The 25,940-nt window shown below is 34.3% G+C and overlaps 1 protein-coding gene across 15 annotated transcripts in view; it reads left to right on the forward strand.

Annotated features, from left to right (window-relative positions):
- The window catches only part of LOC124951706 (RNA-binding protein Musashi homolog Rbp6), a 596,819-nt gene that overhangs the window by 549,467 nt on the left and 21,412 nt on the right, over positions 1-25,940 (forward strand). For 8 of the 15 annotated variants that reach the window (XM_047500522.1, XM_047500514.1, XM_047500547.1 and 5 more), the window contains 3 exons: positions 28-112; positions 6,746-6,778; positions 7,721-7,804. In XM_047500522.1, the coding sequence (XP_047356478.1) occupies positions 28-112; positions 6,746-6,778; positions 7,721-7,804 (202 nt within the window). The other 7 variants (XR_007101704.1, XM_047500531.1, XM_047500620.1 and 4 more) reach the window with 7 other exon arrangements.

The raw sequence follows: 25,940 nt of genomic DNA on the forward strand, positions 1-25,940 counted from the left end.
AGATTAAATGAGGATGGAACTTTTAAGGTCGAATGCAAGAAAGCACAGCCGAAGGAAGTGATGCTCCCGGCGAACCTGGCGAAGACCCGAGCGGCCGGCAGAGGTGCATACGGTGAGTTGGTGATGGTCGCGACACCCACTCCCACCACCTATCGTTACGCGCCGTATCCTCTCCCGACGGGTACAGCGGCAACAGCAGCCGCGGCAGCCGCACACGCTGCCGCGGCAGCTACCGCTGGTACCCCGCACCACCACTTGCTGACGCCGATTGTCGCTACCGCCGCACCGAGCGCACCCGCTACCTACCAATACGCAGCTGGAGCTGCGACACCAGCCGCAGCCGCAGCCGCATCCACCGCTGCGGCAGTTTACGACGTGAAGCGAGCACTCGCCGCAGCGGCTGCCGCTGCCGCTGCTGCCTCCTACAGGCCTCATCCAGTTGCCGCAGCAGCCGCATCGCGTGCGGCTACTTTGACTTATTCCATGAGCGACCTTTTGGGCGTGCAGGGCCTCGACATGGGCGCCGTATACCATCCAATACCAACCATTGGTCTATGACCAACAATTCTTACGCCCCTTTCGCGGCCTCAATAAACTTGCTGTTATTCAAAGACGATATATTTTTTTTTCGATCGTTTGTCGCGTTCTCTCACTCGCAGTGGACTGTGTCTATAATAATTTTTTTAATACTTTTCGGTTTTCTCTCTTTTTCATCAGTCAAATCTAAATTTATTATATCGATCATTTTTTTTGCATACGAAACATCATAGGATATATGTAGCTTTCATTGCTGTTTATACACTTTTATTTTATACTTAAAAGTTTATAAAATATTTTAAGTTTTTGATACACTTATCATACAATTATGGTTTTATTATTTATCAAGTTATTTAAAACTTTTCATTGATTATTTACTAGTATTATAAAACCTTACCTATAATATAATCATTTTTGTTAAAATCTGTATGTGACCTAAATGTTATGATAATGATGGTCATTGATAGCGCATAAAAGGATCTATCGATGGAAAAAGGGGGGGGGGGTCCCTTTCTAGTTTGAATCATTAATATACCTATATTTAGAAGAATACGTGTTAACGTTTTATTGACGAAATCAATTTTATTATATAGATAGTATTTAAATATATAAATAAAGAATGCACATTCAAAAAATTTTTTTCCATCTTCTATTACTTTCCATTGCAAATATATCGCCTTCGAAATATTGTTATTTATTTTTTGTATGTAGACACTTGTTCGTAATAATATTTACAATAATCAGTTGAGTGGGTTATATAGACTCGAGAAATTTATACGTCACTGTGTCGATTTTGCAGTCAAAAAAATATTTTGGTCATTAAATCAACGCATTAGTCCTTCATTTACTTTTGCTCACTTTTATTTATTTTTGGAACTGAAAGTCGTAAAACTTTTGAATAAAAGCCATTTTTTTTATTTCTTTGTTGTGTTAACAATAATTATATAACAATTTATAACAAAAAATTATTTAGAAATAGTTTTGATATAACAATTATTTTCATGTAACTGCCATCGCTTAATCCATGTGTGTGTGTGTGTGTGTGTGTGTGTGTGTGTGTGTGTATGTATACATACATATACATACGTATATATTCAATGATTTGTTGTAAATAATTTATTATGAATAATTTCTTACAAATTAACATCATTTAGTCTATTCTTAATCAACAAAATTATACTTTTTTCTATTAGATAGAATAATAGATAGGGTATTTCTATCTAAAGTTAGGTGGAAAGGAAAGATTTTCTTACCAAAGGGAGATCCTCTGTGTATTATTAATGACCACATAGATATATGATACGTACTTATTTCGTATGGATCATTATTCACGTTCAAAGTACGTATCTTTAATAGAATAGGATTTTAGTCCACTGCGGAAGTTAAAATGCATTTTATTTATTAATCGGATACGTCCGTTATTGTTATGTTACTTCGTATACATTCCTCACACCTAAATATCGTTGCCTTTGTTTTCGCAAGCAAAGAGAAGATTTATCGAAAGTACTAATATATTGTATATCCACGATTCATCTTCGAACGAATCAGTGTAGCGCTAGGTATCATTGACATATCGGAAAGTGCAATATCGTAGTTTAGAAAAAAACAATCGTTCGCTCCCCTCGTTTCATATATCGGGGCAGGAAATTCTCGCGTAAGCCGTTCGAGAAATATAGTTCGGTAAAACTGTGATCTTAGTGCAAAGTTAATAAAAAAAAAGGATAACTCGTAGCTAAAGTTTGTAGATTTCGACTTGACGTAACTTGATGATCAACCATGGGGCCTCATTTTCAAGTAGCCAAAGAATAAATTAGTTAGCAACGAAACAAATACAACGCGAAAGACTGGTAGTGATTTTGTAGTTGATTAGTAACTCAGAGGTAGGACAATAAATGAAAGTGTTCAAATTTCTAGGAAATAGATGAGAGTTCGTTTCGATAGACAACGTTCGATAGTACGCGGCCAAAGTCATATTCCCTCTAAGGGAATTTCCTTTCTTTTCCGTTGACTTCGTAATAAAATCAAACTTGATTTGACTCGACGACTTTTTGGAAATCAAAGTAATACCCTTGCATTCGTTTTAAACTTTGCAAATGTTTTTCCGTGAGATCTTAAACTGAGAATCCTTTTACCGCATTATTTATTTATAATTTATTCTTCACAACAAGATAATCGTATCAACAAAGTTTATCAGCTTGTACACTAAAAATTAGTTCATTTTCTTTTCTTTTTTCTTTTTACTTATAAAAAAAAAAAAAATAAAGAACGGAAGAGAAAGGATAATTTCTTTTCGCGAAAGTATCTTTAAAGCGAATGTCAATTCACACTAGATCCTAGCGTTGCGCATCGAATGATGGTCGAGAGCAGGTCGATAATTATATAAAGAAGTGGCTTATACATTTTCGAGAACAGAAAAAAGAAATTAATCGCTTTCGAAATGATGGCGCCCACTGTCGAGACCGACGCTCCACGATCGTTTTCAACGAATATATACATTCCCAGGTAGCGGCACGCCAGTGTGTTACATCGGCAACTCAAAAGGCGAAAAGCTTTTTAAAAATGTTGTGTTTTATCGCGAAAAATTGATATGGCGAAAGGCGAATAGCACATTGATAGCCTTCGGCAAATGGTGGTCGATAATAATCATTCGTCGCGCCTTTCAAAATATTTTTCGCAATAACTTCATGAAATTTCATAATATTAAAAAAGAGAAAAAGAGTAAAAAATAAAAAAAGAAAGGAAACTGGAATAGCCAGGATGTATTCCTTACGACGTACGAGAATTCGAGAAGAAAAGCCACGGGGTCTGAACCATCCGCTGGTATATGTCTGTCTCAAAAAGGATCACGTAAAACTTATACACATATATGCGGATGGATCACATAAATATATATGTATAAATATATACTTGTACACATACGTACTTAAATCCATTCTAGATAACGGCAAACTATATACGTATTATATTGTTTTGTATTTACCTATTTGGTAACACCATAGTATTTGATATTAATATCGATATATTTTGTGAGAGTCGCATTACACCTTATAGTTTTTTGTAATAGACCTTACAGTTATACATATCGAAGTATATCTTCTATATCTATATATACATATTATCTACATATATATATATATATACCTATACATATTTAGGTAACTAGGTAAACATTTGTGTTGTTACAGATCTTAGTTTTATTATCGAGAGACTAGGCGATCTAGGTTGGATAGTTAGAGCGAATAATTTTTTGGCGAATTATTATACTATGTATACGTTCCTACCGTTGAGACTACTAGTGAACTATTAGCTTTTTTCAGGAGCCACTATAATATCTTTAGATTAGAATATACTTTAGGTACTTCTTCGTGGAAGATCACGCATCCTTCGTCTGCGAGCGTTTCTCAAAACGCAAACACCTTGATCGTATGTACATACCAAACCATCTCGAACGGAAATAAGATCGAACAATTGTGTTGTTATGTCTTTATGCTGTTTTTACGAGTTTTCTTATCTCTTATCGCACGCTCGTATAATACCTCGGTCACGTTTGATGTTCGCCGTTCGAGAAGGACCAATTATTACGGAAAGCAAGAAATGAGAAACGTATGTACATCTTCCACCGAGAATACATATTGCCAGCGGCTTTAATGAAACCTATTACATTGTACCTCTACTTAACAAGCTACGTTACATAGCCAAGTAATATTATACCTCTCTATAGGATATACACACTAAATATATATCTTACGTATACGTGTCTATACCTATATCCTGGACCTTTACCGACTCAACACCCTGTACTCTTAATTCTTACATCCTTTATCTTCATACCTGTACCTTACATCCTCGAAACTTTTGCTTCACGGCTACATACTGTCTCACCTGTCCTACTCGAACTTCTTCCTGTATTTGATCTTATCTCTTTCAACCCCCCCTATTATACACATTACACAGTAATTAACAGTTCTAAACTATTTAGCATCATTTACCTTAATAATAAAGCGTGAGACGTGTGTCCTAGAAAGTACGTACTTTGCCTGAGAGGCGCAACACTGTCAGTTTCGTAAGTAGACCAGATTTTAACATGCGGTTTCATTTCTGTTCACTCTGTAATGCTTTTTGGGCCGGATTTTGGTTTTGTCCTGAATATATAACGTAAACGTCCAACGGAGGAGGTGTGGTGCCTCGCATTAATGGTGAAGCATGACACTATCGATCAAAGCGTTTTTTCCTCTGTCACAGACGTTTTGATACAAAATTTTCTTTCTCGAGACAACCGTTTGGACGGGTCTATCTCAAGTTGTCTATGACCATGCAAGACAAACTTGATGAATTCCATGTTACTACAAAAGCTATCAACGAAGAAATGTCGAATGTTAATTAATCGATCACTGGTAATCTCGAACATAGTGCGTATTATTCGCACTTCGAATCTTTGAGGAAGCGAGAGCAAGAGAGAGAGACTATTAATATCGTACTGTTAATATCGTACATAAACGTCTGCTCTATGTGGAATCGTTTTGTTGCATCTGAGAAAGTACACGTATATGTACATATACTATATTACTTGAGAAATATATACGTTGCGGTGTAAGAATTGCACATATTTATGTATAGTATGCATAAATCTATATTTCAATATTATATATAAATAAATATATATATATATAATTAATATATATAGATCTATAATTAATAAATATAAATATTATATCTATATATATAATTTATATATATACATATATAATAAATATATATAATATATTAAAACATCAATATATATATATATATATAATATAACATAATATAATATTTGAAAAATTTCGGTGGTAATCAAATAAATGCGAGAGTAACGATCGAATAGCTAATTTAAGCTAAACTTATTGTTGTTCGATTAATTTAAAAAAAAATATAAAAAAAAATGAAAAAAATGAGTCAAAGAAAAGACGATGTCGAGAGAAAAAGAAAAATATTGAGCGCTTGACGCAATCAAAACCAGCCCGGTAGAGAGACTTTAGGTACGGAAAAAGTCACTAATACTATTAATATGTATCAGTGTATCTTTATGGCTAGAATAAACGCTCTTATACTTTTCCATCTGCGTATATTGTGAGAGCAACATCGATATGAACACTAGAATAGTAAATCAGTAGTGTAGTATTGTGGTCGGTGTTTTTTTAAATATTGTATCGTCAATATAAATGTGGTAGTGGCGTCGGCAATAAGTCGCACATCATGTGGCTGACAGGATCGATTCACAAAAATGATTCGTTTGGATTTAAGAAAACGAATGACGGTTCGACCGTTTGTCCGCCATAAATGCTTGACCAATTGCCGACCCTTAGTCGATATCTAATAAGCTATATAGTCAGCCTAGCAAATATTACTTAACGGTAACTGATTAACTAATACCTTAAAGGCTACAATAACCATAGATCATAGGAGGGTTTATTTTGTCGTAGATTGAAAATACCTCGGCCGCGCGTAGTTACTAGTACCTTGTTATACAATTTAGTCGCGCTATATAGACAATGCGATATACATACATACATAGCCAGAGTCTTAGTTGTGTGGTCTTTGAATTAGTATCAAATTATGAAATTTCATGGATGCATTTTCTCTTTCCCCTTTCTTTTTCTTCTTCTACTTCTTCACTATTCTTTCACTTATTCTATTCTATTCTTTCTTTCTGATTTATCTCTTTCTTCTTATCTCTACTGTCTAACCTAGAAAAGCTTTTAATCCTTTTTCACACATAATTTTTTTTTCTAACCACTTTTATCGTTTGATGAATCTAGTCATCCGTTATTCTCGAACCATTTATTCCGACGAATTTCTGCAACGCTTCGCTTTAATACTTGACTTATCTCCATGTACATATTTTAAGTGTCTATGCATACCTTTGCCTGCTCGGAGAAAAATATTGAATAGACAATGGAATGCTCGTAAAATACGTAAGATGGAAGTGAATTAAATAATACGTATCAAACGAACTTCCACTTTCGATGAATATCATTAAATTCGTTTATTTCGGTCAAGTCAATATTTTTTTTCCCACGTGGTTGCAGAAATTACGATCGTTAAGTCGAAGAGACGTTTTCAAAAAATTGAAAACAAGTCGAAGGGAAAAGAATGACTAAATGAAACACATCAAATACACTTAATAATTTCGTTCCAATATTATAATCGACTTTGTTTTCTCTTATAGATTTTATGTGGTCCGTGGGAGCTATACCAGAAGGTGAGTATAACATATAAAAGAATATTTAATTAATTTCATGCTCGTAGGTAATCATAAAGTTCGTTAAATTTACCGATCATAGCCGTTCATTCATTCTACAAAGTAGTCCATAAATATTGAATTGCCTATATTTTATAACAAAAATAATGTAATCGGAATATTTTAGATAAAAGTATTGGTGATTTGGATAAATTTCTAACGTATTAAAACATTCTATTCGATTAAATATATCTTTATCCTAAATTCGGAAAATATGTGCCTTATATAGATATTGTAACTTCCGCAAGATGTTTAGTAATGCAGTATATGTACAGATATTCGATACAAAAAGTAGACGAATAGATATTATATGGCTATCGGGTAGGTCTTCGTATCAGACACTTTGAATATGATAAAGAGAAGAATACGTCGTAAACGTCAGTAAAATGTGGATGAACGACGATGACACTCCATGCATGTTTCAATATCTACTGGATATATATCGGGTATCACGTTTCAACTAGGTGGACGCTTTCCATTTGCATGCATACGTCGATATCCATTCACGATGATTGAATGATTGCGTACGTAACCATCGAATCGTAGTAGAATCGTAAAAGGAAAAAAAATGTTATTAATATAGGTACCTATTTCGTGCGCGCGTTAAGCATTGTAACGGAACGATCAAATAATAAATCAATGTTCATCGATCTGACCTACATTTTCATTAAAACGTCTTTGATAATGTGAATGGCAATATTGATATAGGCGTATTTGAAATATACATTTTTTATTATACATCATAGACAATAGAGCATAAACTCTTATAGAAAGGTAGAAAGATGGAGAACGCTTTTAATGTGACCTTTTTGCCGAGTCTCTCCGAGAGGCGAGATAAAGAAACTTTAGGCAAGTACGAGAAAAGGATATAAATTTAAGAAAAATTGATTTTTCTGTTCACAGGTTTCTCAGCAGCGGCGTACGCGGCATACGCGGCAAGCCGCGGCTATTCTGGGTACCCTAGTTTCGGACTACCTTACCCGACAGGTAACCACCTTAGCCTTAACCACCTTAACCACCATAATGCGACTCACATCGCGCCCCTGAACCTGAACTTGAACCTCATACAGGCGCAGCCCGCACCACACCACAATCCGCCTACCCCCACGCCACTCTTTTATCATCCCAATTTGGACCTCTACAACGCCATGCCTCTGTGAACTAATTTATTTAATAATGACTCGAGCTATGCGCACACTAATCCATCGCCACAAACTAACCGTGCTATCGTCATCACCCATACCTATCGTGCCGGGAGCCTTGTACGTGAATCTAGGGCCAAGTACGAACATTGTTTCTCTCTATCTCTCTCTCTCTCTCTCTCTCCCTCTCTCTCTCTCTCTCTTTCTCTCTCTCTTTCTCTCTCTCTTTCTCTCTTTCTTTCTCTCTCTCTCTCCCTCTCTCTCTCTTTCTATCTATCTATCTATCTATCTATCTATCTATCTATCTATCTATCTATTTATCTATCTACCTATGTATTTATCTATCTACCTATCTATATATCTATCTATCTTATCTATCTATCTATCTATCTATCTTATCTATCTATCTATCTCGCTTTCCCATTATTTAATCTCGAAGAAACCTATCTACTTTTCGACGAATGCGAAGAAAAATGTACATCAATGTGTGTACTTATGAAAGTGCTCGCTGATATTTTCGAACCAACCTGCTAGCTCGCTAGTATCTTTTACTCCTCTTTTTCGTACTCTGAAAGCAAAAGATCGTTGGAAATAGATCTTACCAGACGCAACCAAGCCCTCGAGATATAGAGTATATAGAGATTTACGAGAAGGATGGTTGAAGCTCTTGACAAGTATCTTCGCCGTTTAAAAATCGTTTTAGCTTTTCGATCTTTACGACGATATCTTATTCTGAGATTGAAAAAAGAAAAACAAATCGAGGTTCAATGACCCGTGATATCGCGAAAACATTTTATTCTGGTTTTAGCTAATAAAAATGAAAATGAAAAATATAAGAACCAAGGTTTATCTTGGTAAAGAAGAAAGAGAGAGAAGCACAGTATGAAATCACCAATATATGTCGTCCAATATCAATTCGTTTAATCAGATTCTGGACGCGATAGATTAGGAGTGAAATCGTTGTTGTTGTTTAAAAATGAATGAAATGATTATAACAACGTCGTTTTGGGTTGGACTTCCTCGTGAAAAGATTTTACATGTTACAGGGTCGGTACCAACTCCTACGATATTACGACGATGCACTGTTTATACATGGAAGTATCTTGTTTATGATGACGATACCCAGAAACGAATAGGAATGTGTACAAATCACTAGGAATTATATAATGCGTTGATAATAATCGATGAACGTGCAAGGAGACAGTTCGAGATCACTTTTTAAAAGCTAGTTTATAATAATATGAATGTTTTATTATTCTAATTGCTAACTTGAAGTAACAACTAAATTAACGACAAAATTATCAGACCTAGTAGACTTTCGCGATAATGACGTGCTCGTAAAATTTCCGAACGTAGAAGATAAAAAACACGTTGGATTTCGTATCGTGGAAACGTTATGATTCTTCTAGGGAAAGTAATTATTTTCATAAGTAATTCGAGATCCGATAAATTCATTTTCGAATAACAAATACGAATACTCCGATCGCTCCCATTTAAAAGCATATAACTATTTTGTTCTATTGTAGCTCCTAACGAAAAATTTTTATTTTTATTCTGGTGTTCGAAAAAGGGACGAACCAACGCTTGGAAACTGATTTTTAGTACAATAATGAGTTTAAAGCCACGTCAAAATTATCAGACCGTCGTTGAAAGTTTCACAAGTATTACTGAAATTGATTTCGCTTAAGTTAGGCTGGAGTTTCGGGGCAGATAATGAGATCGATCGCAATTTAAAATTAATTACGTGGACGCAGAATAGAGTAAAATGACATTGTTAATATCCAGTAGGAGTTAACGAGAGCAGGTTATAGGGAAAGAGCGGGAAAGAAGGAGAGAGAAAGAAAGAGAGAGAGAGAGAGAGAGAGAGAGAGAAAGAGATCAATAAAGAGAGAGAAAGAGTATCGATTGCCAACGATACGCGAGAGGAAGTTGCGTTTTTTCTCTCTCTTTCTCACACACACACACATGATGTGTGTGCACGCGTGGTGATTAATAGGAAATGTTTGATAAAAGTATACGTCTCTATCTCGATATCAGGGACGATCAAAATCGAAGTATGCTGATTGCGAGCGCTAGTCGACAGATTTTTTTCGGGGTCAAGTGCTCTTCGAGACCTCGATTCAAACTCGAAATGAAAATGCTGAAACATCTCGTCACAAGGAGCCCTGAAATGGAATCGTCACTACGACTGTACTCGACGTTAAAATTGCCGTCGATCGGCCCCTTTTCGATTCGATCATCGACTTCGTCAAGGCTTGGCTATGGAACTTTCGAATTATCGCAAGGGGAAAGACCCTGCGTGCCTACTGGAAATTCGCAATTTTATCCCCCTTTCTCCTATGTACACGTTCAATCGTTTTTTTCCATTCTTTTTTTTTTCTTTCTTCCGTGATATTATTTATGAACATTTCAATAACTAGAAGCTCGACAAATCGAAGTTCATTGTGCGTATGTATTTCTTTTTGGTAGAATTTGGATTACATCAGATACTTTCTATAAATGCGAACTTATCGGGAAAAATAAAAGAAGAATAAAATAATAAAAATATGTACGTGGTTGGCTCCTCGAACGTTAATATCATTGAAGCTTCTTCCAATCCACCAACCTGGTAGCTCTTTTTTTCTATGCGCTATTCGACCGTTGCCTTTTCCATCTACTATGTACATCTTTATTTTCTTTTTCTTCAACGTCTGACCAATTTCATTTGTTCCTTTTCTGTATTTCTCTCTCTCACTCTCTCACTCTCTCTATCTATCTATCTATCTATCTGTCTATATCTATATCTATCTCCATCTCTCTATCTCTATCTCTCTATTTTTATCTCTCTTTTTCTTCTTATTCGTTTCTTTTTCTTTATTTTTCTCTTCCCATCCTTCTTTTCGTTTCACTTACCAGTATCTTCCTTTGTTCTACGCGTGAATTTGTCGAGAAGGCGAGTTATAGAAAGTTTGGTTGCCTTTGAGACTTCATACCCCATACTTTTTCCAAGCTGAACAACGTGTAACTATCGCTCCCTGTATTTTGAACATGCCATAAAAAAAGTAATAACAAGTAACAACGACTGTGCCGGATAAACTGCGATCGATGTGCCATCATAGTCATTTTTTGTATATATCCAGAGATTGTTCACACGAGTTTTATCCGAGAAAAATGAAAATACGATATCTTTGCGTTCTTTGTTTCATTATTGAAATATTACTTGATTCAAATTCATCGTGTCTTGTTAAGTCGGGAGCTGTTTATTTTAAGCAAGGATTTCATTTCGGCAACTTCGACAATGCCGTTGTTTACCAAACACAACAAGCTCGTCTGCCTATAGTTCCTCCGAGTGCTTCGATCGTGCATTGACAATCTTCGAAGCGCGAAATAGGGTGGGAGAAAAACTCATAAATAATGCACAATGTTTTTCGGACGTTTGTTCTTCCTCGAAAACCTCTTCCGTCTCCCTCCGACTCTTTTATCCAGCATTCCACACAAATAAGAACGTTATTTCACGTTCATGTGTATACTTTTATACATCAACGATTCCTTTCCAATCGATTTTCTTTTCTGGGCTACACTTTATTTAACTTATTTTAATAATTCAACTTTAAGACAATAACGAAATTACGTTGCCAAATTCAATATCTTGCTGCATATGGTTCACGAGGCATGGCCGTAGAAGGAGGATTCTGTTCGCGACGATTGATCGCTCTTTAGATAAAAACTAATCCCCTCGAACTCGTCCATGTATATTCTCAAACGTCCGAAAAACATTCGTCTAGCGAGACGTTCTTTGTGTATCGCGTATAGATATCTTCGTCATAACAATGTGCTTTTAAAGCTCGGAGGAACTTGAAATCAAGAGAGCAGCAAAACTTGGAGTTTCTCCGGCACAATTCAACTGGCTTCGTCCAATAGCTACCTAGCTTAGGCTAGACTTTAACATAGTGTGACAAAGGAAATATAAAAGAAAGCAATGGCAAATTTACTTACCCTTGAAGCTGCACGTAGAGATTTTTTTGAACGAAGAGGAAAAAATAAAATAAAATGCAAAATAATAAAACGAAACAATCGCACGAAAAGCAATAAAAAGTTGGAAACTAGGGACTTAGGGAGTTGGTGGTACTTTCAGGTGCCTTGGGACTACCACCCATAGCAGCCGGAGATACGTCACTACACGGCTACTCCGCAGAGTACAGAATCATTGCCGAGCAATGAGCTTCCGGAATGTTGTAAAACCCTCAAACGAATTCGAGAACGGCATAGAACCATTAAAAAATGAAATTAGACTGGCTAGGAAGAAAAAAGTAAAATCGAGGGAGAAAGACAAGGATATAACGTACGAGGATACGTAGACACTCGCGTGACTTTTGATTAAACGCGAATGTCGGTTGTATGAAGAGTGCAATCGGAATAGAAAGAGGGAGTATGATACTATCTTATTTTCCTTTATGCGGTACGAGTAGTGTCTTGCAAAACACTGAAATCGTAACAAATCCATCTTCCTGAGACGATAGAAAAGTATCCATCCCAGCCGCGTTCTTTTGCGACAACTAACGAGACGCAACGTTTCCATATACCTCTTGTGTCGAAATAATGCTGCTTGAATAGACACCGTAACGACTACAACGACGACAACGTCTTCAGAAGATAATTCTGATAACGACTCTCTCCCTATCTATTCCCAAATAAGGATTTCAAAACGATATAAGTTGATGCCCCTTTCGATAGTGCCAGGTTCTGAGCGAGGATTCGGAAGGATCTCTTCATTTTTTTTCCCTGCCATCGATTCGATGAATTTGTTCACATAGTATACGTATACTAGTAAAGTTCTCTGTTCTGCTCTGATTTTTTTTATTTTTCATACCAGCTCTTTTTATTCTTTCTCGATATTCAAGAAACAAGAAATTAAATATAATCGATCTTTTCTAAGAAAACAAATTTGTACAATTCGTAGAGCGTGACAATGGTCTAGAAATTACCTATTCGCTCGAATGTGTCTTCTCGTATCATCGTTACACGTTCAATGTCCAACGACGAACGTTTATTTCTGCGTGTTTATAGAACGCGTTAAAATTTATTGCCTCTATCTAAATGCGATCGAATTCACGCAGGCAAAATCCAACCGAAAGCTATCATGTTCGACATGTCTCTCGTGTTAATAAAAAAGAAGCTAAAAAAAGGAAAGGGACAAAACAAAGAGAGAGAGAGAGAGAGAGAGAGAGAGGAAGAGAAAAGTTCGAATTGCAATCGATATAAAACGTTTTACGAAGAACTAGCCTAACCAATCGAAACCTTCTATTTTGTTTGAGACAGTCCGAGCGTGCCGATATTTATTCTCGTTCTCTTTGCAAATTGAAAAGCCTGTCGGGCAAAACAATCGGCACGTTCTTGCGTGAATCGAGAAATTAATCGGTCGACGTCGGCTCGCGGCGCTGTTTTCCAACTTTCGATGCTCGTGTTTTTACAAAACCGCTTTATACTATATATATTTTGAATAAAAGAACTAGAAATACGTTCGAACGAAACGGAGAAATTTCAACTTCGGCTTTTACAACGCAACCGCATTAAGAACTCAAAACGAGAAACGATGTGGTCGCTTATCAGAAAGGATGAAGGACGATGAGTCTTGTGGGGATGATTCGAAGCATAAAAGAACTCGATGGGTGGTTGCAACCCCGAAAAGGGCCGGTGGTAGGAACTTTGGTAAAAGAAGTGCACCATCGTATTTCATAGTCATTACCGTAACGTGTTACCGTGTGCGCTCGTTGCGCCACGCAATAAATCGTCGGTTTCCGTTACCATGGAATGGTGGTCTGAAAGAAAAATAGAAAAAGAGGGAAGAAAGGAGGAAGAAATGGGGTAGAATAAAGGGTGCCAAGGGTTATTGTACCTCTTCGTTGCTCCCGAGCTAGTCTTCATTCTCTTTCTCTCTCTTTCTTTTTACTAACACTCGTGATCTCTCTCCATTCGTAATCTCTCGTTTTTCTTGATTATATCCACATTCGAATTATTCATCACTTTCTTCGTTGTTTTTATTCCTCTTCAAATGTAGGCTAACTCGAAAATGTGTAAATTTTAATAATTCTTTCAACAAAATTTTTTTCTTACCTGAATATAATTTAAATATTTTCTATTTTATTCCATAATGAAAGTAATTTTGTTCTCTTTGGATAGTATAATCGCCTGCTAAAGCACGTTTTATACACATCGTGATATTTTTTCATCTTCGAATTCACTGTCTCCGCGTACGTTATAGTTGTCAATGAACGATATGCAGTAGATATGTTGACGGAAATGCGAGTAAGAATGAAATAACATTAAACGTGTCTAGATGAAAGCGTGTCCTTCGCGATATTTCTGTACATACTATATTGTACAGCTTTTCAATGCGGAATATACGTGCCTATGATTATGAATTTTATCCTGATAGGTGAAAGGGTCAGTGATGTTTTCTTCTTCGAGAAAACTCATTTAGATTGTTGATGCGTTAATTAATGAATAAATGGCTGACCGTTCATTTTCGCAAGACGGCTAATTTTCATATACGCTCGCATATGTCCATGAATATACATATACAGACTTATGTACACGCGCGCGCATACACATAAACACTCGCGCGCACATACACCCACATTAATTATAAATAACAATTTGAAGATTATACATATATGTATACAATGAAGAGAATATAAATTTAATATTGATATTGTTCATATTTGTTGAAATTGGTATGTCCTATTGATTAAATGCTATTCACTTTTACAATGATGATTCATCAAATGTGTTAAATGTTTGAATAACGAGCTATAAGGTAACGCGCGACATCCATTCTACCGTTCATGGCTATTACATTATGAAACTAGATTATAAATGATTTTTAATTCTGTTCATGTCACTTCGCAGATATTTTCGATAATCGGCAAAATTGGAAATGACCGTGATGTGATAAAACTTTTTAATCGATAACCAAATTTGATCGACAGAAAATCCAAGAAGAAACGTTCACTCGCGAAGATTCACGGTTTGTTCAAAAATTGATAAATGCAAACGAATACGAATACTCTTGCATAGTTACGTAAATATATTTCACCGTTTCGTTTAACACTTTTTTATGGAATAATACGATTGTTCACTGAATCGTAAAATATTCTATTGTTATCTTACGCCCTGCTCGTTTTCACGGACTTTCTTCAATCGTATGGATCACGTTCTTTTTTTTTTATTGAACTTGTTCCAATTTACATTTATTCGCCGTTTTGCTCCGATCCGTTTTTACGGTTCGTTTTTTCCTTCTTCGATGTATGCTAAAACGTCCATTTACTAAAAAGGTATATTCTTAAGGAAGAAGAGAAAAAAGAAAAGATGAATCTAGATAAATGCCAATCTACGAAAAAAATTTATCACAAATATTGTACATAATGAAGATATTAATATGAAAAGTAATATAAACGAAAAGAGAAAGGGGTGTCCTATAAGCGACCAAATCACCCGTGTAAATTTATTAAAATATATCAATCACGAATAATCGATTGTTTTGGAATACCATTGTCTTCTATTTTAAATACGGTCAATACAAAGACTCTTCACGTTCCAATATGTTCCCTATAAAAATGATTCAAATTTAAAGTTGCAACTTGTCAAAATAGTCCAGTGACAAGCATAGTGGAGATGGATCAGCTCGTAATACTTAAATATCTGCTAGATTTTGAGTCTACGAGTTCAGATATTTCTTCATCCTTCGCCACATTGCGTGCCGTGTGACTTTAACGCAAGCTTTACATAACTCGAAATTCTGTTATCGATTCTGTTTATCGAGACAGTGTTGGGTAAGTGTAAAATAAAAAAAGAAAAAAACATAATGTATAAAAAGAAATCCGAAAAATTTTCTCGAATAAATATAAAGAAATGTGACCTTCCCCAACGTTGGACGTTATAATTAAAAAATACCTTTTCTGTTAATTAATTTTTCTACATAGGAGAAATATTTAACATTCAATTTAAAACGAAACGTCTAGTTCTTACGTAGATCTCTTGACCGGAAGTTACGAAAATGTTCACAGACGCATGGCTGGCAAACTCAGTGGTCCTTCGTCAAGCAAAGCGTCGACTGCCTCTACCCCCATTCCATTAGGTATTGCCATAACATCAAATAAGTGTAAAAAAAAATCGGCACACGCGTACGCAATAAAAATCTCTCTCACACACATACACACACACGTATAAATGCACATGTCTACATGCATCGCACGTATATGTAATTACACCTACACAAATTAAGCTCGAGAAGGAATATCTTTGAAAAAGAAAATTTGTATAAAGCGAAGCTTTGCAACAAATATTTCTGAAAGCATTTTTGTGCTCGTCGAAGATATTGAGTGAGAGAAATACAAGATAAAAAGAAATTACAAAAACAAGAAGAAATAAAAATAAATAAAATGAAGATAAAAACTAAAACACACTAAATCACATTAAAACAAAAAGAAATTGAGAGAAAGTGATATGAAAATAAACATAGAGCGTTCTTATTCGGAAAGGAGCCGTACTGAAAACTTGATGCTCGCTCTTTCTCTCGTTATTCTGTTCGTCCTTCTATTTCCTTTCTCTCTCTTTCTCTCCTTTAGATGTATGTATGCACATACAATATTGGCTACATTACCATGTTGAGAAAAGTGAAAAAGTGAATAGTAAAGGAAATGCACGTCCAAATCTAGTATGCCCACTGGCAAGGCTACGCATTTTCCTTTGAATTAAAAGCGACGCGGAAGGATTAATCGTATTAATTTGCATTTGAGAAAAAGGCGCGTTTACTGTTAATTAATGCTTAGATTTTAACATTTTCATATGGCATCCGGCACGTGTATTAAAGAAAGAACTTCCTTATTTTTATTTAAACGTCTAGAAAACACATTCGGACGCAGATTTAATAACGTTATTTCATCAAAATACCGTATCCTAGAGGTGATACGCAGACATATCTCTATTTTCATCAGTCTTTGTTCGATCGATGAGATCGAGAAAAGCTCGATCGAATTAGATATGTCAAATCACGGCAGCCTTGCCAGCAGCCATTTATTATTCAATATCTTCCATAGAAAGCATAGCGGAAACTTGTATCAAAAACATTTTTAACCTTTGTCGTTGTGCGTGTGTGAGGGGAGGGAAAGTAGCAAGATAAATATAAATCTATGAAGCACATACAACAATAGATTTGTAGTAGGTTTCAAAGGTAGTTGTTTTTGCGAAAATAATGCCATAAAGTTGAGAAGCCAATTTCCGCAAAAGAATTTCACATAGAGAAGATTTAAATTTTAAATAATAATTGTACACACCCTGATCACGGTCCTTATATCTTCCTATACGAATAACTCGTTCTTCATGTCTTCCTTTAATTAAAACTCCCTTCCACACCTGTTCCATCTATCCTTCGTTAAAAACGAAAAAAATATAATTAAAGAAACCAATGACGTTTCTTAATCTATTTTTCCGTGACACTACTCCTTTTATCACCCCTTTTATCTATTTCTCTCTTTCTCTTGTAGACGTTGATCTTTGTAGTGGTTGAAATGTAGTCACGTTCTATGTAATCTCTATAAACTAAACACCTTAATCGAAAACATTTAGCTTAGGTCGTCTAGATATAAACGATAGAGGCGTTTCTGTGTGTTTGAACCGAAGCATCCTGCCGATGCCTAATAAGTCGACCATGAATGCGTTTCTGGCAGTTTGCCACTAGGATTTTAGCAAGTTTAATTCAGTTCAATTTCACTAAGTTTGTAAGTTCAATCGATAAAATGGAATTATTAGAATATTTATATTATATTGACTGGATAGAACATGGATGTATACATGTACATATTTACATACAGAGATTTGTTCCTTTTTCGCTCTCTGTTTTAATAAGTACAACGTTTCATTGAATTTTAAAGAATTCTTATCTTTTCATTTTTAATTAAAATATATATTAAATCTATCGTACGAATGTACATGAAATGTTGCAAACGCGAACATCAAGTGATCGACAAAAATTTCGAAAATTTTAAAAAGGATCGTCAGGATGTCGATGTCCGGACACATCCATCTTTAATCCAAAGCAAATTAAATAATACTAATCATAAAGTAAGGAATCCGCCAGATTAGGCGAAAGTAACAATGTAAGAAAGAGAGTACCAAACCTCGTAGAAAAAGATAAATAACTGTATTGTAACGAACCGCCCAAAGATCATTGGCAGAAATTGTGCTTTTTCTGACACGTCCTTCTCTCATGTTCTATTAGCTATAAATGCCTGTCCAATATCCGATATTTCTCTCTTCTGTTACCCTGTGATATATACCGAGGAAACGAAAGAGCAAGAACATTCTGTTATATTTTAATCTCGACATCGAAGAAATTTCGAAAAAAATGTACATCCATTTTATGCTGCAGAGAAAAAATGTTCACCTTGCTCTTGTTTGCTAACTTCTTACGAGTCATATTCGTTCCCAAACATATTCAACCCTCTCTTTCCCGTTATGGCATATCATAATTCACGAAAAGCTGTGATTCGATTTCTGTTCTGTTTTCGAGTTGTCGTTTTTGAAAGAGTGACCGAGGCGATCTCCCAACAGAAGAGATCAAATGTTTTGAAATATAATTAACTTTAAAGGTCACGTCGAATTACTTGTGTAATAACAAAGGACGACGACCATGTTGTCCGTCCTTATCCCCTCCATGAAGCTAAGGATATTATATCAATCAAAAAAATTCATTCGAAGCAGCTATCAAATTACAATCGCTTAAATGAATTATTTCGCTAGAGCGAAGGCCAACTCGAAGAAATCGATAAGAAAAGGAAAACGATAAAAAAAAAATCATAAATAATTAAGAATTGCGCAAGACGATTATTATGTCGCAGGGAGAATATGCAGAAGTCAAGAGGCCGCATATCTGTCCTGAGCTTATACATTTGTTAATAACACTTAATGCTTTAAAAAAACGATATTATTGATACTTTTATGCGCAGCTATAGTTCGTTCGCGTTAACGTCACCGTAAAAAAGAAATTACATCATGAATGATCATAATAATATAGTAATAGCATGGCATATCTACCATGCACAGCACAAGTTCATTCCAGAACTTATTCTCTGTTTCTTTTTTACGTTCGCAAATGATCCTTATCGAAGAAGTTCTTTATCACCGTCAATCAAAATAATATTTATGGATATATTTTGCTGGCATGTAACATATAAAATTAACGGCGCGGTTAACGTTATCGAGCTATGGTCTGATTGTTGCTATTCGTAAGATTGTTGTTATATCGCTGTGATCGCGCGTGGGATTGGATAAAATATATTGCCCAAAGTAACGAATCAACTTTACCGATCGACTCTTTTCCATTTTTTGTGATTTACGCGACGTTATTCCTTATTCACCAACGCGATTAGCAAATTCTGACTTTCCGAGAATACTCGAAAAACTCTTCTCTTTTTTATCGATCACTACGGCTAAATTAAGTGATAAACAGGAAACATTGGATATATATATATATATATGTATTTACTATATACCGTCCAAGATGATAACGCAATGTTTATATCAAACTTGCAAGTCTTTTGAAGTTTTGAAATTAATCGATAATTTGTATACTTATTAAAAGACGTCGAAGCTAACAAATTTATCAAGATTTTCGTACATACATACGTATTTACTCTTTTTAAATATCTATCAATAGTAATTGTGCATCTCACATATTACGTCAAAATCTATATTTCCAATTATATTTTCGGTGGCTCAGAAAAATTATATCGATAATATTTCAGTTTGCGTTAATTATCTCGCTCATTTATTCGCTTCTCTCGGTCGTTTATACAAATTTCTTAGGTAATGATTTCGAGTTTTCTCGCACAGAAAGTTTCAAATGTATCGTAATTCATATATATGTGTATATATATATATATATATGTGTGTGTGTATATATATATATACACACACACACATATTTCTCACGATACGTAACGTTCATTTTAAACGCGTTGGCAGAAAGAATAACTATGGCATTTAATTATTAATTTGTTGAATGATCGGTAAAAGTTTGGGCGATTTATCATGAATTCATGATTACCAACTAGATGACGAAAATTAGATTAAAAGGAAAACAAAAATAACAAAACGCGAAAGTTTTGTAAACGTTTAATGGGTACTCGATAACATAATGCTTGATGTCCATCGGAAATCATTCTGGAGCTAAATGAGAGAATAAGTTTATTTACATGTGCGTACATATTAACGACACAGTGTAATGATTTGCTGAAGCTCTATTATTATAACGACTAAGAATTATAAATAATGAATGTCTGTAATAAATAAAAAAACCACGCAAACAAGAGAGGACTATATTAAGAGGAAATGAAACTTCCATGATTTCTTGTGCTGGAAGAATTACAACGATCGGTAGAGTAAGAACTTTATAGTTCTGAAATTCTTTTTTTCCATTACAATAAAAAAAAAGAAAAGAAAATAGAAAAAAGTAATCGAATTCTTCCGGTACAAAGTATATAACGGAATCTTTCAGTCAAAAATAGTTATTATGAGCTAGGTGTCACAGCACGATTGGTATGATATGAAAGAAAACGAAAAAAATCTGATCATTTGTCTGCTTTTCTCTTACCAACAATAACAACACACTAAACAAATAAGATCGTACTCACAATTTCTAAGGATCATTATCATAGGAATAAGAAACTGTTCCAAAATAATACGTTAAAAGTCGCTCACACGTCAAAAAAAGAACAAACAGTTTATTGACTAATAAAATCACAAAAAAGGAATCACTTGGACAGAATAATAAGTTAAATATCGTAAATCGTACACGAGTTATATCGTTTTTATATCTCGATACGTAATTTTAGAACAGTTTATGTATTCCACTATTTTCTCGCTTTCTGTATAAAGTATTTATCGGTTAAATATTTTAAAGTTGTAATCTTGTTAAAAAATGGAAGAAGTATACATTATGTAAGATTGGTGATATCTCTTGTTGGGTAGGAGCGGTTGTGTACCGCGCAGTGGGGCCAAGGGTGGGTCGAGTGTCCGTGAGCCCCAGCGGGGGTTGCACCGGTAAGCTTCAACCCCAAAGTGCCAGGTTGTTCCACCAAGTTCTCGTGTTCTCGCTCGTGTTGACGGTAACCGTAATCCGTAGTACGTAGTACGTACCCACTTTCCATGCATATACACACAGTCAACACTAAAGGCATCCCAAATGCCATTGCATCGGGATTGCCAGTCACCATTTTCGTACTCGAAGAACACGCACCCAAGATACCGAAAGTCGTTGTTACGCGAACAAGTAGTGAGAGGTGCATGCAGTTTCTTCCTAAGTAAATTGATAGTAAACTTTCTACTTTGATTCGTTCCATCTTGTATCTGAAACTTTGTTATACTATCATCGAAATACACTTTCCACTATTTAATAATTTTAAATAATTAAAGTCAAAAGTTTTTCTTATTATCACTGCAAACTCTCTTATCAATCGCAAGATAATGTATCCTACATGAAAAATGATACTCATCACTATAATCCTTAAATTCGGATAAACTTGTCTATTATTGTTTATAAATACTTATTAATCATGAGATTTCTCGGAAACACAATATCATTCGATCGTTCTGCCTTGAAAAATGTTTATTAAAATATATTAAAATTTAGGGCAATATTCTTGACAAAATAACACATACATAAATAAAAAAATATCAACATTTATACGTTCCACCTTATATACGTACTTAATTGATTGGATACGAGTCGTTTGCCGTTGTTGCCAATTAGTTATTTTAGGTACCCTTAGCTCGAGCATTGTTGACGATAGTATTTTATTAAATTTTTCGTTATATATAATATATACATGTATATAATATTATATATATAATATATATAATATATATAATATTATATATATAATATATATAATATATATATAATATTATATAATATTATATAATATTATATAACATATATATATATATATATATATATATATATATAATAATAATATTATATGTAATATTCTCTTATGGAATGCCTAGGATACAAAACGTCGAATGTTAGTTGTGCATCCATTTTGTTCGTTGTTCCTCCCGAGCGGTTTATCATTACCTTGATGAAAATCAAACGTACGTTAGCGATACTGTCAACTCGCGCGAAGAGAAAAAAAAGAAAAGATCAAAAGCATAGGAAATGCATATGCAGCTGATGGACTCAGAAATACGCGAGCAAGTAATTACACTGAGTAAACGTTAGCCCCGTAAGATCGTTCATCCTTTGACGAATCGTTTTATCTTTATCGAAGTCGCTGTTCTACTTGTTTAATGTGATTGGATTTTCAGATGAATTTTATGCTATATAAATAAAATGTTTTTCGCTCGAGTCTTTAAAAATATCGTTAACCTTATTATTCCTAGATCTCTTTTTCATATTTTCGGATATGCATTTTGAGAAAATGATTATGTAAAATATTGTATAATGCATTATAGTTTTGTTTTTAATCCGTTATGAAGGTATTTTTTTGTTGAAAATATAGAATCTAACGATTGAAGTGTCATTATCGGACTCTTGTACGTCGCGCAATCAATTAGGAAAACATAATAAATGAAATCACTCAAGAAACGGGCAGATCGATTTTTCCACTTTCGCGATGCATAATCCCGTCCGTTTGAGAGCTACGATCGTGCGCGGTACTTGACCAGACGGAATTTTAATTACGAAGATAATTAATGTTTCAGGTAAAAGTTGCGATTCGTACAGGGTAAGTATCGAAGAAGCGATTTAAGGATTGTAGGCTTGTGAAATTCAGTAGAATCTTTGGATATTTCTTCTATCCACCTTTTTATATAACCTGTACATACCCTATTGTTCTAAGTAGCTATGAATTTTCATTCAATATAAATAACAAAAATTATTCGGATCTTTCAATTAAACTGGAAATTTTCATATTTGACGAATAATAATTGAAAGCCGATACTTTTCGCTTCTTCGATGCTTGCTAAAAATTCGATCATTAAACGATCAATAAAAATAAGACGATAAACACATTATTAAATTTCTCCAAAAATTTTTTTCCCGTCTATATTACATAAAATACACCAAATAATGTAATACCTTTCATTGAAAACAAGTCTACTTACATATATAAATATCGTACGTCTCTTCTTTCTAGTATATAGAATAGCACACAAGTAACGTAATAAGAGAGATTGATTACTTTGTTAATATGTACACAAAACCACACGCATATATATACATGTACACACAAAACAGAAAACCTGTATCTCGTACTCGTGTTGGATGACTGCCTAGCTCATAGTAACTAGTTACTTCCAGAACTTCCACTTTTATTATTCGTATGAGTACTTCAGCCTAATGCTATTATTAGTTTTCACTAGAACTTAGCCCAACGTCTTTTATTAGACCCGTTTGAAGGGGCGTAAATCGAAAGATTTTTCTGCGTCTGTATAATATGTAGCATAGAAAGAAAGCAAAAGTACTTCCAGATCCTTTTCCGATCCGAATGATTGTGCAATCCGTGGAAAGGACTTTCCATCGATGGAAAAATAAAGTACTCGCCGGTTTGTTCTTCGCTACGCGTACCCTCGTATCTAACTTTCAGAAATTCGTACGTTTTCAAAATACAACTTGTTATTTGATAAGTGAGCGTTCTGCATGTTTTCGCGTTTCTCTAAAAATGCGCGTAGTTCTAGTGAAAACTGAAGTCGGTTGAAACATGAAGAAGCGCTCCTGTCTTTTTCTCTCTCTTTTTTTTTCTTATTTCTTTCATTTTTACGTAACCCATAGTAACAAAAATCGTCTTTCACGATTATTCTGCGGAAGATACTTTACATTGTTAGTAAACCGTTTGTTCAACGTACAACGTGTTTTTTTTCTTTCTTTCTTTCTTTCTTTTTTTTTTTGGAATCTTCTTTTCTTTATCAGTAGTCAATTTTTATTTCCTTTTATAAAATCTTTCCGTTTGGACGGACATGTCTTTATTCTCACAACATGAGTCGCTTCATTGAATCTCGAAAGTCGTTTTCTACGAGCTATGGGTCTACCTCTATGCCAGTTCGTATACACAAAAGAAATAGGATAAACGAATTTCGAGTTGAATTACGCAAAGTAAAATAGGAGGGGACACAAGCCAAGACGGGCTGTTGCCGAGACCGATGATGAAGACTACCCCGAAGATGCAGTATCACCTAGGGGCGAGTAATCTACCATCTACCTAAACCTACTGTCTCTTAGATAACGTCGTCGTACATAAAGTGGTTTTTAATGTTACATCCATAGTAAACTCCTAGAACAAAAATCACCACGGAATAATGAAAATTCATCGACCTTTCATTTGAGTCTCAGCAAGTATCGATAGATGGATATTTAAACATTTAAAACAACGACAAAAATAAATCGATCTTAGTCTTGGTCGATGATCGTCATTCCGGAGTGATATAAGAGCGTAGAGAAATTAGATAACTCGAGCTAAATAAATTTACATAGTCTCCAATTAGAAACAGTCAGTAGTAAAAGAAAATTATTATCCGACTAACCTTTGTAATTAACGTTCGCAGTAATTAATTTAGATCGTATTAAGATAGCCAACGATGTTAATTATTTATTTCTGAGATGTTATCGTCACGGTGAAAAACTTTGAATATTGAGAATAAATATTTTAATTAATCATTGTTTTCTATAATAATATTTTAGGAAGTTGGCCATCTTAGCCGATGCTTAGGCTATAAATACAAATTCGAATAAAAATAGAACTTCGACCGTTTCACTATAAGTATCTTATTTATAAAAAATGTTTCTTGAGTGTCGTTTAAGTTGAATTTAAGTGGTCATAGAGAAAGTAGTCAATGGGCGTCCTTAAAGGACCGACAACAATCTAATCGTTCCTTCAATGTCGCCGATTTATAGAAAAATAGATCGATTCTCTTTAGAACAGTAGATTAGTCGGTAGATAGTACGAGAGTGAATCTTATTTTTGTATGTTATGTGTGTACTTGCAGATATGATTATCTCTCTTTATATATATACATATACAATATATTTATATGTCCTTAATATATTGACTGCTGTACCTGCGAATAGTATCTTTTGAATTTTAGTGTACTCTTACCTACACTTCAAGATTTCTTTTCATTACGTACTGCTGGACTTAACATTAGTCAATTAGTACGCCATACTAGACTAGCGAAATGAAACACGCGTACGTAGTTTAGACTTTTTCGACATTTATAACGATATTAACATATAATTAATACATACTTACATGAATTATGTGATCATTTAGTGATATAAATGTGTGTGTGTGTGTGTATGTATATATATATATATATACACGCATATATCAGTATATATACATATATTAGTGTATATATATAAATATATAGACACACACATAGGTTGATTATAAATTAAAGATCAGTTGAATATCTCGTTAGGATCAATAGAATACAAATTTATTTAGAAAAATTTCATGATTTCATGTGTCAAACATTTTAAGAGTACAAAATAAATCACCCGACTTCTAGTTAAATCGAAAGTTTAATGATTTTTAGTTTTTCTTATGGAAAACCTTGTATTTCTTTAATCAATTAAATATACTTAAAAAATATATATAAAAAAAAAATATATAGGCATAAAGTTAATGAAATAATAATAATTAACGAAACATTAGCGTTTATAGTTATATGACCAATAATAAATATTTTCATATATAAGCAATCTTAATAGACTATGAAAAAATGAAAAACATACAAAACAATCTTATAAATTTAGTTATTATCTTATTAATTGAAAATGAAAATTTTACAATTAATTTATAATAACAAAAAAAATAACAGCTTTCTTAATTCAATAAATATTCTAAATGTCCACTATTAGCTTATATACACAATCGACATCTTGTAATCATACTTTTTTGTACATTTAGAACATTTCAGATGTCTTTTATCATTCTTTGATA

The sequence above is a fragment of the Vespa velutina genome, chromosome 1 (genome assembly GCF_912470025.1).
Source record: "Vespa velutina chromosome 1, iVesVel2.1, whole genome shotgun sequence".
In the NCBI taxonomy this organism is placed as follows: Eukaryota; Metazoa; Arthropoda; class Insecta; order Hymenoptera; family Vespidae; genus Vespa; species Vespa velutina.